At 50.0% G+C, this 15,659-nt stretch overlaps 7 protein-coding genes across 7 annotated transcripts; 2 read left to right on the top strand and 5 right to left on the bottom strand.

Annotated features, from left to right (window-relative positions):
* Window positions 1–420: 420 nt before the first annotated feature.
* TrAtP1_004934 (uncharacterized protein) lies at window positions 421–1,184 on the top strand (the record flags this gene model as incomplete). Its single annotated transcript, XM_014083522.2, has 2 exons — window positions 421–678; window positions 737–1,184. Exons 1-2 carry the CDS (start codon window positions 473–475, stop codon window positions 1,182–1,184), a joined length of 654 nt encoding a protein of 217 aa, XP_013938997.2. The 5' UTR covers window positions 421–472.
* Window positions 1,185–1,536: 352 nt separating this feature from the next.
* On the bottom strand, window positions 1,537–2,451 carry TrAtP1_004933 (uncharacterized protein; the record flags this gene model as incomplete). Its single annotated transcript, XM_014084314.2, has 2 exons — window positions 1,537–1,651; window positions 1,750–2,451. The coding sequence occupies 2 exons, from the start codon at window positions 2,449–2,451 to the stop codon at window positions 1,541–1,543; spliced, it is 813 nt and encodes a 270-aa protein (XP_013939789.2). The 3' UTR covers window positions 1,537–1,540.
* A 1,103-nt stretch (window positions 2,452–3,554) lies between these two features.
* On the top strand, window positions 3,555–6,589 carry TrAtP1_004932 (uncharacterized protein). Its single transcript, XM_014084313.2, has one exon. The coding sequence runs from the start codon at window positions 3,639–3,641 to the stop codon at window positions 6,459–6,461; it is 2,823 nt and encodes a 940-aa protein (XP_013939788.2). The 5' UTR covers window positions 3,555–3,638; the 3' UTR covers window positions 6,462–6,589.
* A 173-nt stretch (window positions 6,590–6,762) lies between these two features.
* On the bottom strand, window positions 6,763–7,395 carry TrAtP1_004931 (uncharacterized protein; the record flags this gene model as incomplete). Its single annotated transcript, XM_066112512.1, has 1 exon — window positions 6,763–7,395. One exon carries the CDS (start codon window positions 7,393–7,395, stop codon window positions 6,763–6,765), a length of 633 nt encoding a protein of 210 aa, XP_065968597.1.
* Window positions 7,396–7,423: 28 nt separating this feature from the next.
* Window positions 7,424–8,176, bottom strand: TrAtP1_004930 (uncharacterized protein; the record flags this gene model as incomplete). The annotated part of the gene is made up of 1 exon (XM_066112511.1): window positions 7,424–8,176. One exon carries the CDS (start codon window positions 8,174–8,176, stop codon window positions 7,424–7,426), a length of 753 nt encoding a protein of 250 aa, XP_065968596.1.
* A 749-nt stretch (window positions 8,177–8,925) lies between these two features.
* TrAtP1_004929 (uncharacterized protein) lies at window positions 8,926–12,824 on the bottom strand. Its single transcript, XM_066112510.1, has 6 exons — window positions 11,364–12,824; window positions 11,156–11,237; window positions 10,725–11,072; window positions 10,197–10,659; window positions 10,033–10,120; window positions 8,926–9,971 (listed from the first exon to the last, which is right to left on the bottom strand). Exons 1-6 carry the CDS (start codon window positions 12,312–12,314, stop codon window positions 9,741–9,743), a joined length of 2,163 nt encoding a protein of 720 aa, XP_065968595.1. The 5' UTR covers window positions 12,315–12,824; the 3' UTR covers window positions 8,926–9,740.
* On the bottom strand, window positions 12,679–13,177 carry TrAtP1_004928 (uncharacterized protein; the record flags this gene model as incomplete). Its single annotated transcript, XM_066112509.1, has 2 exons — window positions 12,679–12,985; window positions 13,161–13,177. The coding sequence occupies 2 exons, from the start codon at window positions 13,175–13,177 to the stop codon at window positions 12,679–12,681; spliced, it is 324 nt and encodes a 107-aa protein (XP_065968594.1).
* Window positions 13,178–15,659: the final 2,482 nt, after the last annotated feature.

Here is a 15,659-nt window from a genome sequence, read left to right as displayed (position 1 = left end):
TATCCTTCTTAATTTCGCCGCACGCAACGAAGTAGATAGCCTTCGAGTCATAGAATGCAGCACTCTGCAGCTTTTCAGAAGTTAGAATGATGGGTTTACATTCCTGCTTTTTTTCTCTTCAAGACAAGCTCATTGGTGCGGCGGAGACGCCGATGCGATTGGCTTTTCATAGCCACCACGCCTTGCAGCCGCCATTTGATGTTTGTTCACGCAAGTTCAGCTACTAATTTGTAAACCAACAGCAAGGAACCCCATCTAGACCACTGAACGGATTGCTAGAGAAAAGCAGCCTCATCATGACGTGGACTATTTTTGGCGAAGAACAAGATCAAGTTGATGGCGTCTTTGGGCTGGCTTTTTTTGCGCGGGGATGGCGAATAACTATATGTATCTATAATCTCGCAAGTTTTCTCAACTACCGTCTTAAGCTAAACCAAATAATCTTATCATCTTTGCCGATATACATTACAATATGCAAAAAGCTAAGAAAGTCGTTGAAAACCTCACTTCCCACGATGGGAGGCATGATACCACCGTCGACGAAGATACGCGACGGCCCGTGACTGAGGAGCACGTTCGGCCCCAGGAGCATGAAAGCGTACGGACTGCTGTGGAGAAAGAGATCCATCGAGATCATCACCATACAACTGTTCAGCCCGTTCAAGATAAAGAAACTCTGTCAGCCACTCCCACCATAATTGTCCAGACGTATTCTTTCTAACACTGAAATATCTAGCCCTGAGAAACACACTCACAAAGTCTTACCCACTGAGCACAAAACCTTTGAGCACGGCGGCAACAACGAGATTGAAGGATTGCTTCAACGTGACGCAGCCAAGTACAAGGACACTTCTGCCGTCCATGACACCAAATTCACCTCCTCCGAAGCACCCGTCGTCTCCGGTGAGCGATGGCACCACCACGTTCACGAGCACGTCCAACCGGTTATCGAAAAAGAAACTGTAGCCCCCAAGGTTGTCCACACGACTGCCCCTGTTCATGAAACTCACCAGGCCACGGCGGCACACCATGGGACTAAGGTTTTGCCTCCTAAGACAATGGAGGAATTCACCGGCGGTCGAGGTTCACTTGAGAGTAGCGGGCTTCGCAAGACTAGTGAACATGAGGGTTGTCCGACATTTGACCAAAGGGATTTGGAATCTAGTCAGAGGCAGGGGGGTTGATCGCTGATTCGAAAACGGGGCTCCACAAATGGTCATTCGTTGTATCTTCATTCAGTATATATTTTTGACATTCATTTTTCTTTCAGGCTCATTATCAATATCCAGAATGATAGTCTTTTAATCACGTCTCCTAAATATTATCAATCTCTATCGCTGTGGTACGACTTTATAAACTTTGAAGAAAAAACTTCGATTAATATGCAGTACTGCTCCCTCCCATCTTTTAAATCCTTCCAATTAGATGATCAACGTTCCCCACTTTCCGTTCTCTAAGTGTCTAGATGCTCAGCAGCTTATTCCTCTTCCCCCCTTTTTTTCCTTTTGGTTTGCCACCTCCTTCCATTTGAAGCCTCTTGTTATTCTCGGCCATTACCAGTGTAATTCTTATATTGTGGCCTTTGTATTTCCACGCGGTCAGTCGTTTTTGAGTAGAGAGCGCCTCCCATACTGGCAACCGGTTTTAAGATCTATCTTGCTGTCAGCGTCGTCGAAAGCATCTTACAACATTCAAAGAAGGACCTATGCCTAGAAGCAATACAAGGTGAAGCAATCGGCTTATACATACCTCGGGGCAGATGTAATCTTGCTCTTCGTTCAATGCATCGTCTCTTGCCCAGAATCTAGTTCCTTCGAGGATTACTAGCCACGACGATATCCTCCCCGGATGTTCTTTGCTTTGAATCTCCTTTACAGATTCTACTCTGGCTTCTATGCTAAATATGGATTCCTTAACTCTTGGGGCCCTTACCGTCTCGCAGCAATAGTCTGCTGTGAGACCGGTCATGCTCCACTCGGACATTCCGTATGGAGCATCTATGCTGGCGGCGTTGGCAGCTTCGAGGAAGTCCTCGGACACGACATTGATAACACACTGCCTTGTATCACGCACGTTGATGAAAGAGTCCTTTGCTCCTGTTGGCGGGTTCCCAAATCCCACAACAAAAGTTGGCGGATCGTGTGCAATGACATTGAAGTAGCTATACGGCGCCAGATTTACCGACTTGCCATCGGCTGAAACAGTACTGATGAGGGCTATGGGACGAGGAGCGATGGCGGAGATGAGGAGTCTGTAGTTGTCCCACGAGTTGCGTTCTTTTGAGTGCGGATTAATTGAGATGTGGTTATTGGTTTCAGTTTTCTCGTTGGGAGTTGTTGATGAAACAGAGGTGGTGAAGAGATGGGTAGTGCTGCCATGGCCGTGCTTCCAACTCGAGTTGGAGTGGCGAGATTCGTGGACTCGAGTTAAAGTAGAGGTTGAGAGAATCATTTTGATAGATGTTGATACTCTGATGGGGAGGATAGAACAGTCAGAAGTTTGGCAACGTTAGAAGCAGACGGGCTACTTTATACATGACGAACAGAGTTGGAAATGTTGAATGTTCCAATGATCTAGGCTTCACTATCTGCGTACTACTGGTCAAATTGGTTCATAGTGTAAGCGTACTTCATCCTAGGGGCAAAAGTCGCAAGCTACGATGTTACATACTCCTTTACCAGACTCAAGCGACAACTAAAACGAGTCAGGATTGACAAGTTGAAGCATTGGGTTTTACAGACTTGATGGGTAAATAAGTTGGCAAACATCTACTGCCAGTGATAAAAATCTCTGCAAGTGGTAAATGGGAGCCTGCAAGCCGCGATGGCAACTAATCAGAGAATTGCTCCTTTGGGTATATGACAAGGCTTTGCCGTATAGTTGAGAGTGGGTCAAGGATTGAGCTGGCACGGAATACCGAGATGCCCATTACCAATCGGTACAAGTTTGCCAGTGAGATCGGTTCCAGAATCCACAGATGCAACTCTGACAGGATCTGCTACCAAGTGTATTGGTGTGACACAATGTTCCGCACAATGTTCCGTGATCTTCGGGGACAATAGTGCCTTGCATAGCTCCCTAATTTGGAACTCGGTCCCTTGAGGAGAGTCTCTGAGATTAGGTTGTCAACAGTTGGTTCGATTGACTGGAGGGCGTTACCAGACTCCTTCGTCGTATCTCGCACCGAGAGTTGCTGATACGCGGCGACAAGGGCTCAAGATGCATAAAATTAACCTAGTTGGACGATGAGACCCCAAATCAACCCATACTACTGACCGGAAATAGGTACTGACTATAAATAGTTAAGAATGAGCTAATACGGTGCAAACAGTAGTCCGGAAGCGAACATTGGAACCTTGATTGAGTCCTCGGCGTGGAATGAATGCCGAATGCAATGGATATACGTGTTATGTGTGTAAGGTAGATGAAGCCATCGGGGAGTGACCCATCGGGGAGTGACTCAAACGGGCGTGTTATGTAAGCACGCTGATTCACCCACAGGCGCCTATTTCAGCAGCAGCGATGCTTATCGGCGCTATCGCAGACCAAAAAAAGTTATCGTAGGGCAGCAGCTTGAGGATGCAACTGCAAATTCCGGGCTCTTTTTGCGTGTTGCTTCTTTCCCTCGCTTCCCGCTGATGGAACGATGTTTATCTCGGCGTCTCGTCTGCTCTGCATCTTTCCCACTCCGACATCATCTCCTCTTCACTCCCGCCGGTAGACGCTCACGGCAGCTTTCCAGCCTTGCCAGCGCAGGCAGAAACGCTACATCTGCGTTTTCTTTCTACGATCCTACAAGACCGCGACAGCTACGGTCAGGGAATCCACTGTCCGCTTCACATCTGCTACCGCCTCATTGTTCAAAGAGGCTGTACTCCAGAGTACTCAAGAAAAGAAAAACCGCCGACTCGACCACAATGACAACCACCGTCGAGCTTGCCTCTGTGCCTTCGGCCGACACTCCAGGCACCTGCATCTACCTGCATCACGACAAGCGCTCGTACGTGTTTGGTCGCGTCTCGGAGGGCACGCAGCGGGCGTTTGGAAGCCGCAAGATTCACATGGGAGGAACAGAACATGTCTTTCTCAGCGGCAGCGTGGACTGGGATCAGCTCGGTGGTCTCTGCGGCTACCTGCTAAGCGTTGGCGGAGCTATTGAGTCAGCCAAGGAGTACACAACACAGGAAAACGCCAAGAGAGGACAGAAAGGCCAGAAGCTGCTGAATAAGACTCTTCATGCTGGGATTTCAGTGCACGGGGCGGACAACTTGTGCCACACGATGGCGGCGTTACGGCCAGTCATCTTTCGACAGCCCATTTGCGTGCGCACTTTTGAGCACAGGACAGATCCCCGAGTGGCAGATGCGGCAAGTCTCGAGCCAGATTGGTCGGATGATGCGATCAAAGTGTGGAAAATCCCAGTACGGAGAGCACGATCAAGCAGCCCTCGAAAACGAAGACGCAGCAGCCAGACACGGGATAGGAACTCACCCAAAGATGCTTCTTCAGAAGAGGATTCCTTCCAGCCACGAGCATCCATATCAGACCCCGAAGTAGCGAGCGCAATTGTCGAACGGATCATGTTCAATGGCAGCCTGAAGAACAGATCTGTTTTGGTGCCGAAGAAGATACGAGATCTTAAGCCTACTGACAAGGCTGCCATCATAGAGAACAGCAGTATCAGGTTATACAAGGGCCCATATGCTGCCGATGGTGTCACACTGCCGAATCCGGACGATACTGTGTGGCACTTCCCCGAGCTTGGCGAGATTGGTGTGGATGATAGAAGCGAAAACACTCTCGCAATCAACCACTTCCCTCTTCCTCGGACGACATACGGCGAGTCTTCTATGAGCTACATCATCAAGGCTCATGACCGCAGAGGAAAATTCAATGCTCCAGTGGCAAAATCTCTTGGTGTTGAACCTCGAGACTTTAAGCTTCTTACTGCCGGCCAGAGCGTTCAGGGGAAAGATGGCCTCGTTACACCTGAAATGGTTCTAGGAGAGACCCAGCGGGGAAAGGGCCTCGTCGTAGCGGATATTGGCAGCCAGGATTTCATTGAAGCATTCATGGAGCGGCCTGAGTGGGAAAACCAGGAGCTAATGGAGAATATTGCTGTCATGTATTGGATCGTGGGACCAGACGTGACTTATGACCAACGAATCCAGCAGTTTATCAGCAAGCATCCAGACATCAAGCACATTTTCTGCACACAGGAGTCATGTCCTAACATGATTACACATCCTGGTGCAGCGACTATACAGACCAAGCTGCGCCGAATCGATCCCGAGAGATTCCCTCTCCTAAAGTTCGAGAATACAGTTAAATATCCCGCCCCTCCAGAAGGTTCTTCGATTGAGCTGGGGCGAGCTGGACACAAATTTCAGCTCATGCCGCGTCTCGTGTTCGATGACCAGGCTATCGCTCCGTTCCCAGATTTGGTGGAGGCGCATGAGTCTGTAGACGAGGAAGTTCTCAAGATGGCTGAGGCGGCCCATGCTGAGGCTACAGACCCTGCGTTCGTGGCGCGGATTGAGGAGCAGGAGCTTGATATCCCGAACAGAGATGCGGAGATTATTCCTCTCGGAACAGGGTCATCAGTGCCTAGCAAATACAGAAATGTCTCTGCTACACTGATTCGAGTTCCTGGGATCGGCAATTACCTGCTCGACTGCGGTGAAGGAACTCTAGGCCAGATTCGGCGTCTCTTCGATGCTGAAGGAACGGCAGATATTCTGCGTAATATGCGATGCATCGTCATCAGCCACGTCCATGCAGACCATCACATGGGCACTCCTTCGCTCATCAAAGCATGGTATGAGCAGACTCTAAAGGATAACAGCAACGCCACGCTCGCAATATCCTGCATTGGGCGCTATCGGGTCTTGTTGGAGGAATTGTCCCAAATCGAAGATATTGGGTTTCATAGGTTGAGATTCCCCAGTTGCCCCTTTCCCAAGGAGAAAGACCGCGACGTAACGACTAAAGAGGACCTTGGTGATGAAAATTTTGGCTTAGCATCCATCAAGCGAGTGCCCGTACCTCACTGCTGGCGGTCCTTTGGAACTCAGCTGGAGCTGACCTCGGGCCTCAAGATTGCCTACTCGGGCGATTGCAGGCCTTCGAAACTCTTTGCCCAAGAATGCCGCGGCGCCCACCTCCTCGTACACGAATGCACATTTGGTGATGACAAGCAGGACCACGCAAAGGCGAAAAAGCACAGTACGATGGGCGAGGCTCTTGGCGTAGCTCGTGAGATGCAGGCGCGACGGACGTTGCTGACACACTTTTCACAACGATACTCCAAATCGGACTCATTGAAACGAGATCGTGTCGCGGGAGTCGAGCATGATGTGCTGCTGGCATTTGATTTCATGGCGGTGAAGCTGGGAGACTTTCAGAAGGCGGCGTGCTATCTGCCTTCAGTGCAGCGGTTTATGGAGAAGCTGGCGGACTGATTTTGTTTGAAAGCATGCATTACGATGACGAATGATGGACGATGGATGTACCACTACTCCCCCATTAGTTAACTGACTAGAGATATTAGACACGGGAAACCGAATATAGATCAAAACATGCCAACTCCATTCTAATAATCTTCAACCCTAAACGATGTACTAACTTTGTCGCCCCAAAATGCTGCAAGATAACGCCCATACACAAATACAAAAAACAACTTGTACAAATCAAAAACATATCTAGATCTTACCATCATTAGTGTCAGTTCCTCGTTCTTCCCCATCCCATCGACTCAAAACACTACGCAGGCCCATCACTGCCCTCCCACTTTGTCAAAGCCTTGCTGTCGTCATGAGAATATACGCTCGACGCTTCAGGAGAAACAGCATTCTCTTCGAGTCTGTCCTCGTCGTAGATGTCGTCCTCGTCCTCGTCGTAATCGTCGTCTACAGCTTGACTCGTCCAGCTAGATGTACTCTCAAGGCCAACATTGAAAAGGGGAGAAGCACGGCGCGAGAAGTGCTCGGGGATGTCTCCATCGCTGTCGTTGAAGTTGAGGTGGGTGCGTGTGCCTCTGAGATTTGATCTGCGTGCTTCCTGGGCCGAGTCTCTGCTGCCTCCAGGGGAGTGGAATCCTGCTTCACTTGCCGCCTCTTCGGCCTGGACCGCACCGCTCGTCTTCACAGAACGCGACTTGCCCTTGTCCTTGGATGACAGCGCCGCTCTGAAACCGCGCGTCTGCTCCGTCGTCCAGTCTATAATCACCGCATCCTCCCTCGCGGGCTTCTCCCTGGGCTTATGCTTCATCGGAACCGGCAGCTTGTCTTCTGTCCACGTCACCATGGCCGCTCCCCAGCGCGCCTTTGGCTGCTTGCCCTTCTTTTTGCGCCTTGCAATCTGCTCGTCCTCCAACCGCCTCGCCAATGTCCGCATCCCCACCAGCGAGCGCGCGAGCTCCTGGCTATAGCCGTTGGCGAGGGGGGGTGTTCCTGCTGTCCTTGGCTTTGGATATCCAGGCTTCTACCACTCGCAGCAGCGACGGCGGATCATCCTTCTTTTTGTTCTTCTTCTTCTTGCTGTCTTTTTGTTTATCCGTCTTATACAAGTGTCGGGCCAGCAGGCTCGCTCGCAACACCGTGAGATAGTGGCAGTTCCCGCCCACAGCCGCCAACATACACGCCTCGCAGCCTGTCTTGGCACATCCCGGCAGGAAATCCCTCTTCTTCGAACCGCAAAGCTCGCGGTATTTCTTCTCGCCGAGCCACAGCGCCGTAATCTCATTGTTAAAGTCCAGCCACTCATCCAAGTTTTCGTTGATCATGTCCTCCTCCTCCTCAACGAGCTTCAACTGCTCCTCGGTCATCCAAGAATGGCGTTCAATATTGAACCGCAATTTCCCCTTTTTGCGCAGCACGCGATAAATGTTTGTCTGGGCCGTGCTCTCATACGCAATGTTCCACAGCAAGCTGTGAATGACTTTGTGATCGAGCTCCTTGTGCGCTTGGCAGAGAGTTTGGCGGTGGAATAGTTTCATGACGCCTTTGTAAATAAGAGAGTCGGGACGCAGCAGCTCCTGGTTTTTGAGCCGTTTGACTTTACTCTCCTGGCTATGGAGCCACTCATTGGTTTCACGGGAACTTTTTTTAGAAGAGTCGAATTTCAGCAAGCTGGTGATCTCGTCGACTTCTTTGTCGGTGAGGGCGTTGAGGGACATTGGTGGTTTAAACATGGCGGCCATGGCGGCGGTATATCTTGACGAGCAAGACTAGCTTTACACGCAGAAGAAGAAGATTTTTGAGCATCAAAGATATTGATTCGAGGTATCGTAGCTAAGAGGAATAATAGTGAAAAATAACAGTATTGTCCTTGGGAAAGATGTAGTAGCCGCGATAGTTGGTTTTTGTCTTCTTTCCAAGCCTCTTCCCCGGGCTGCCTTTATATATCCAGCTCTCAACGATCATGATGCCCAAGAATTAATAGTGATAAACGGCCTCAACCGACTGGACATGAATTGAACATCATTGCAGATAATACTTCTTTTTGACAAACGAACAATTCCGGTATACCACACAATACGCCATTGTATATCCAAACTGTCTCTTCATGTGTGATATCTGTTTCGTTATCCTCCCTTTCGTTGTTTAGAACAAGGAAATAGGGCAATCTTCTAAAAGTTCTGCCTTTTCTTTAGCCAGCAAGTAAAACAAAATAGCTTATATTGTAGCCGTACAGGACGCAACAAGTCTGTTTTGAAGAAAGAATTCGCAGTGTGATAACATAAAAAGTGCTTTTATTGTAGTCTTCATGGAAAGAGAGGAACAAAGCCGTATTGAAGAAAGAATTCGCAGTTATTTGAAACGGTCTCAATAGTCCTTTGTCTTTTTTTTTTTTTTTTTTTTTTTTTTTTTTTTTTTTTCATTTTTTTAATCCTTTGTAGTGAACTATAAACGAATGATCAAATAACTGTTTTCTAATCCCTTGTATTTAATATAAATGAATGTGATTCAACATTTGTTCCACAAATCTATCGTCTCGTAAGATATGCCGTAACAAGTCATACATAGATCGTACGTAGTGTAACTGTATCAAATTTCGATATATCAGAACATCTCCAGCAGCTGGGTATACAACAAAGGGAAAAAGAATAAAAGAAAGAAAGAATTCTTGTTCAAATTTGGTAATCGCAGGACCTCAAAAGAACTTTTTTCAAAACATTTCTGATGACATTGTAGAGGGTATATTAGAGATTGTTCTTTTTGAGAGAAGAAGACCATTGCACACACAGTACACACACACACACACACTTCATCTGTCCACCATAAAAAATAATAATAAAAAGGCGAAGGCACCCGCCCCCTTTCACTGCTTCGTTGTTATATCCATCAATCAATTCCATCCCCTTTCCCTCCCAAATGTTTCACCCCTTGATCCCTTGAATTGTGGACGCCGGCCCTCCAGAAGAACAAAATATGATCCTTGAGAATAAAAAAACCCGTGCGCTATAAAGAAAAAAAAAAGCAAAAAATAGGATATGCCACAAAAGAAAGGAAGAAGACAAAGAGAAATAAAATGGTCGGAAACAGCAGCCATCTGGGAGCGCTAAAGTACAATAACAATTCTACCAGGGACATTATGTTGCTGAAATCCCCAGCGGCAAAGAACCCTTATACACATCCAGTGTGTGCGCGCTGTCGCGAAACCTCATCATGCTTATGTAGTCATTATAAGACGAAAATGTGTTGTTGCTGTTGTTGAAAGGGAATATCCGGGGGCGTGGTTCATCCAACGTAGTGAGACCGCCCATTCTTGTCCACCTCTATTCCATGTCGTCTCCTTTCGAATCGAATCTTGGCCGCCTCGGTTCCATCGTCGGGCTGTGCCATTTCTTTGAACCACGGGTGGTTGAGAGCCTGCTTGGCGGTAATTCGCTTGGCAGGGTCGTAAACAAATATTTTTCTCAGCAGATCAAGGAAGTTCTTGAAAAATGTTGAATTAGAAGGAATGATGTCCTATCAAGTTTATGTTAGTTTCATTGTGTGCCACAGGGTATTTGTTATTTTGCAAACTTACGCTCAGATGCTTCATCGCTTTCACAAACCGTCGAGAACCCCTGGTCGTCTCTGGTGTTGGGTAGTCGAGCTTAAGGCGCTTAAAGTATCTGTAGATTACAAGTCAGTAACAGGTCACATCCCATTTGGATATCTTGCTCGCGTAGAGGCGCAGGGTCTACTCACTTGGAAGCAGGATTTCCTCCACTTCTGGTAGACATCTTGTTCACTGCTTGAACGAGATGGGAGTCTATCCGAGAGCCCACAACAGCTTCCATCATGGCAAGATGCTCAAGGTTATCGTGAGTCTGGAACAAGGCATCGCCGGTAAAGAACTCGACCAAGATGCATCCTATGCTCCAGATATCGCAAGGGAAAGACCAGCCTAGACCAAGGATGATTTCCGGCGCACGATAGTGCCGGGTGCTCACCACGGATGAATGATATTCGTCTTGGAAGGTGGCCGACCCAAAATCGATCAAACGAATCTCAGTATCAAGCAGCACTCTGCGCTGAGACGCCTGCCGATTGATCGTGGTAGATGATGAAGGAATCTTTCTGTTATATGTAAATGTCTGATAAGAATTATCACACAGCAGAATGTTTTCCGGTTTAAGGTCGGTATGGATTAGGTTCAGGTCGTGGAGGACTAGAAATCACCATCCCGGTCAGCTATTTTCTCTTCTTGGCAAGCAGCAAAGGCCTGTGACTTACAAGCTACGCTGGTGAATAATTGTCGGGCAAAGTTCTGAATCTGGCTGTTGGGAAAGGGGACAAAGCCGTTGCCCTTGAGAAAGTCAAAAACGCTCTGGCCCAGGAGATCCATGACGATGCAGATGTGGCCTCGGTAATCGAAGCAGTCTCGCAGGTGGATGCAACGATTCCTGTTTTCCTCGTCGTTGGCCTTGAGCGTGGCCAAAACGCGAAGCTCGATCCTCGAAGCATCGCGGTATTTTTGGACGGATCGAATGATCTTGACAGCCACAGGCTTGTTCCTCTTCAGATCACGGGCCTCTACTACTTTGCCAAAAGTGCCCTGTCCAAGAAGACGAACAATTTGATCTGCAATGACAATTAGCTATCAAAGGTCCATCAAAAACCCAAAAGAAGCCCATTATGGGAGGGGAGGATAGGAAGATACATACACTTATCAGTCAATTCAGCGTCTGGGACCACGATATAATGGCCGTCATCATCATCAACTTTGGCGTTTTTGCCAAAGTGGCGCTATGGTGGGAAATGAATGTTAGCGACAACGCGACTTTCTTCATCAAGACGAGTTTGTTTATTTCTTCTCCATCATGAAGAAATAATCGTAGCAGCTGTGGGGAGGGAGAAAAGAGCAAAACTTACATCGTGAATCACCTTGACGGGAACCTCTGCAGACTTCTTGGGCGGGAAAGGTGGAGGCTTGTAGGCCATAAAGGCGCCTCCTAGGCCATCCACGTCCCTTCGCTTGGCCTCATTGGCAGCCTGCTGCCGGGTGGTGCGCTTTCGCTTCAACGGCGTGACCAGTTCATCGTACTGGCCATTTGCAGATAGAGACGTGGGCGCCGTTGTGTGCAGTGCCGAGTTTGTGCGGTCGCTGGAGAGGGTCGAGCCAATAGGCGTGTGGTTCGGCAGAGGCGTGTTTGTGTGCGAGCCGGCGAGATACTGGACGTGGTAGCCAGGCTGCTCGTTGTGTCGTCTCTTCTTGGCGGACGCCGAGTCGACGACGGCGCCGCTGGCGTTGCTGTTGCTATTGCCATTTGTGATTTTGCGGCCGGTGTTGGCCTCGGGCTCTGGCGTGTCGTCAATGACGATGATTTCCTTGGGGAGGCCGTTGCGGTAGAAGTTGTTCCAGTCGGGCTCCCGAGAGCGCCGACGCTTTCTCGACGGCTGGTCCTCGGCGGCAGGGCGGCCGGCGGCGGGCACGACGCCCGAGGACGAGTTGTTGGCCATGGCGGGCGTGTAGGGCTCGTCGTATCGCGGCGCCTGCGACGGGTCTGCGGCGTGGGCGTGGGCGTGGTGAGGGGGTCTCGAGGCCGCGGACTGCGAGTGCGGCTGAGCTATGCCATCTGCCAAGGTGTAGCCGTTGGAAGCGTAGTGGTGATAGTACGGCAGCGGCCGAGCCGGGTTCTGCGAGGGAGACGCCGCCGCGTACGAGTTGGCGGCCTGGGTTGCGGGCAGCAACGACGTGCGGTAGTTTGAGGCTGTGGTTGTAGCAGACGAGTGGCCCTGATGGTGGAGGGCGTAGTTTGGCGGGTTGTACCGTGGGTGGTGGTAGTGAGGGAGCGTGGCCGTGGCCGTGGTAGGCGTCGACATGGCCGCGGCGATCGGTCCCCCGGCGACGAGGACGCTGGCGAGGCTTGCAGTCGAGATGTCGCGAGAGCCGTGCTTGTGTCTTTTGCGAGGCCCAATGCACGGGTTTTGTGGTGTTGCAGAGATCAACGACGCCGAGCTGAGGCAGAGAGCAGAGCAGCAGAGGCCTGCACCGGGCTTTCTTCGCGGCTGCTCAGGCGGATGAGCCGCTGACTGGAGCGAGTACTTTTAGGCTTTTTAGCGCCCTGAGAAAAATAGCTGCTGCTGGCGGTGGGAAAAAGCGTTGGAGTCGGAAGATGCAAAAAAAGGAAGTCGTCTCGAGCAGATGCCCTTCTTTTCTTTGGGTTTTCGGTTCCAGGCCCGGTGATTACAGGCTGGAACTCTCGTTTGGCTCAATCATCAGCGCCTTGGAAGCCGCAAGAGGCAGAGAGAGGAACGGGCTGAAGCTGGAATTGCTTCTGGAAAGGATGGCGTGGTTGAAGCGTGACGAGGGCCCAAAATAGGGACGTTGGCGCTTCTCACACTGGGCCTTGAGGGAGGAGCCAGCGCCCGTCACTGTGCTTTCAGCAGCCGAGCACCGCCCTGGCGCTGTGCGGAGCACCGACCCCCAGCCGAAGAGCGCTAAAGCATGGCGCGCTGCAGTGAGGCAGACAGCGCGAACACGCCCGGAAAGGCTACTGTAGCTTAGCACAGATCTAGTAATAAATACTACAGGCTTGAGCGACATTTCATGACAGAAGACAATGCTTGACTGTCCCTTTTTTTTTTTTTTTTTTTTTTTTTTTTTTTTTTTTTTTTACGCTGTATGCTTGATTCTTTTTTTGTATCTTCCGACTTCACATTTTTCACAGACTTGGTAAATACATTGCTCGTGAGGCTTTCATGGATTGGTAATTCTCCCTACAGCAAATGCCGCCGTAAACTGTTTTACGGGCTTCCCCCATTCCAGGCACTAAGCTGAAATTGTGCAGGCCAGTGCGGGTTCCCCGTAGAAAAAAATAGCCACGGGGGGGGAATCTTTTGCCACAAAGCATGATATGATACGCAAACGACTCGGGTCGAAAGTTTGATCCTGGAGGGGAAAGAGAAAATTAAAAGGAATTTTGATAAGAAACAAGGAAGGGGTACAGTAGAAAGAAAATGCCTCGTGATATACATCAGCCGCAAAAAAAAAAAAGAAAAGAAAAGAAAAACAAATACTGCTGTATTGCTCAGTCACGTTTACAGCGTCAATCAATGCCTGCCCAGCTCCACGTCAATTGAAAGCACGCTCGGCACAGCCAACGTTGGTTTCAGTGTGTGCTCGTACCTGCACGGCTGTAGGCAGGGTCCCCCAAAACAGCGCCTTTCCCCAGTGGCTTCCAGCCAACAGGGCCGCTGTCGATTCATCACTTTCAGTTCTGCGGTTGGGGCGAAAAACAGTCCAGAGGGAGGGGTGGACCATGCCCTACCATATTACTCCATGTGCATCTAACTCTGAAGAGCAGTAGCAAGCAGGCACCACGGCCCGCAAGACTAGATGCAGCGTGTGATGGATGGACACGGCATGATATTCGGTCTTGACGCTCGTTCCGCAACGGGCTGGATTCAAAATCACGGGCGGGCAAAAGAGCTGAAACCTCCCTTCTGGTGGCCCCGGCTTTCGCATCCATAAATAGGGCCGTTCGAAAATGGAATTAGCCCCGGCAGAAAAGAGAGAGGGACGCAGAGAAAAAGAAAGGAAACAAAGAAACAAAGGGAGACTCCCTTGGCTCCAGCTGCTCTTGGAGTCGAGGTCCTCTTTTGAGCTCGCTGGCATTACTGCTCTTGGGCTTACGCCTTTGCCAGGCACCTTCATGTTGCTCTCATACGCAGTCTCCACGATGATGATGCCGCTGTCCAGCATCAGTGGTCAATCCCTGCACCGCAAACTCAACAAACCGGCCAGCCACAGACCTTAAAGTGCTAATAAGCGCGGCCCATCCTGTCATCTCCGCTGCTCCCTCGTGCACTCGCATCAAATCTCGACTCGCCCGCGACTCTCGGCGAATCAGACGGCGTCACACCCAAATTCCTTGCGCCAAATCCCACCGCCAGCACTGACCAGAGCAGACCCAGATTCAAAGTCACGCATTGTAACCCTGTCCCGCTCTCGCCTCTCGTCTTGTCTCCAACGGAGGCGAGCAGCGTGTCTCGTCATATTAAAAAGCCCCGGGAACCAGTTTACAATTTATCCTACATGCAACGTACATGCCCAAGGTTGACTAGGCGGACCCGGCCCGACGTACTAATAGAGTCCATCTCCTCTCGCACACGCACCACACAACGCCAGCAGATGCTACAAGTACAAAAGTTTACCGCGTTTACACACGAGAACAAGTTTCGAGCCCGACGACTTTCGACTTTGCCACCCCTTGGATCTCGCTCAAACGCCCACCAGACCAACTCCAGCCCTTCATACTGTACCACGAATCTTGGACTCTTAGTTTGGCTACCAACCTTGATGTAATCTTCATTCTTCCACAGTACAGATACGAGTGCCAGCCAGCGAAATTCCCGGCCCACCTGCGCATTATGTCACCGGGGACGCAGTCCCGCCATTCCCAGCCACTGTGGGCTCTGCTCTGCATCTGGTGCCGTAGGGCTTCTCTTCTCCTCCCAGCGTCTCTCTGGTTGCAGAAGATACAAGTAACTCGAGCGACATGCAATCCCTCGCCCGTGACGTGACGTGACGAGAGAATGCAAAGGCTAAATGGGGCAATCCAGGCAAAATGTCCCGACAACAAACACGTAAACTGACTGACTGACTAAACCGTGTGTTATCCTCTCCGCACCTCGAAACACGAAGGCGGCAATTCCTCAACGCTGCTCTGATGCAACATGTTACCGCCCGTACATTTAATGAGAATTGACTTCTCAAACCACTGCGGGCTTTCTCTTAGGCAAAGCCACTACACGCCATCCAACGCACATGCAATGTTTCACCCCTCCTTTGCTTGTCCCAATCATGCAAGAATCGCCGTGCATAACATTGCTGCATCACATGCTGGCAATGCCATGATTCCATTTGACGATGCCCAAAGGCAGCCAGCAGCGTGCCTGCTTCGCCCACCAAAGCCTCAATGGAAAATTCAGATCAACTCCTCAATATCAGTATGAATTTTTTCCATCACTGCTGCTGCTGCCGTTGCTGTGCTAGAGTGCCCTTTTAAACAGGCATTGACTGATTTTGCGTCACGCACGCCTTGCATCATGGGCCATATGGGGCCATCTACTCCATCACTTCTGCCCCAGTTTCCAGCGCGCACCGCTTTCTTGCTCTCTTCTCTTTCACTCTCTCCACTTCCCTTTGGTGCTTGATGCAGTCTT

Source organism: Trichoderma atroviride, chromosome 2, assembly GCF_020647795.1.
Source record: "Trichoderma atroviride chromosome 2, complete sequence".
Taxonomy (NCBI): Eukaryota; Fungi; Ascomycota; class Sordariomycetes; order Hypocreales; family Hypocreaceae; genus Trichoderma; species Trichoderma atroviride.
This window is presented reverse-complemented; position numbering and strand designations above follow the sequence as displayed.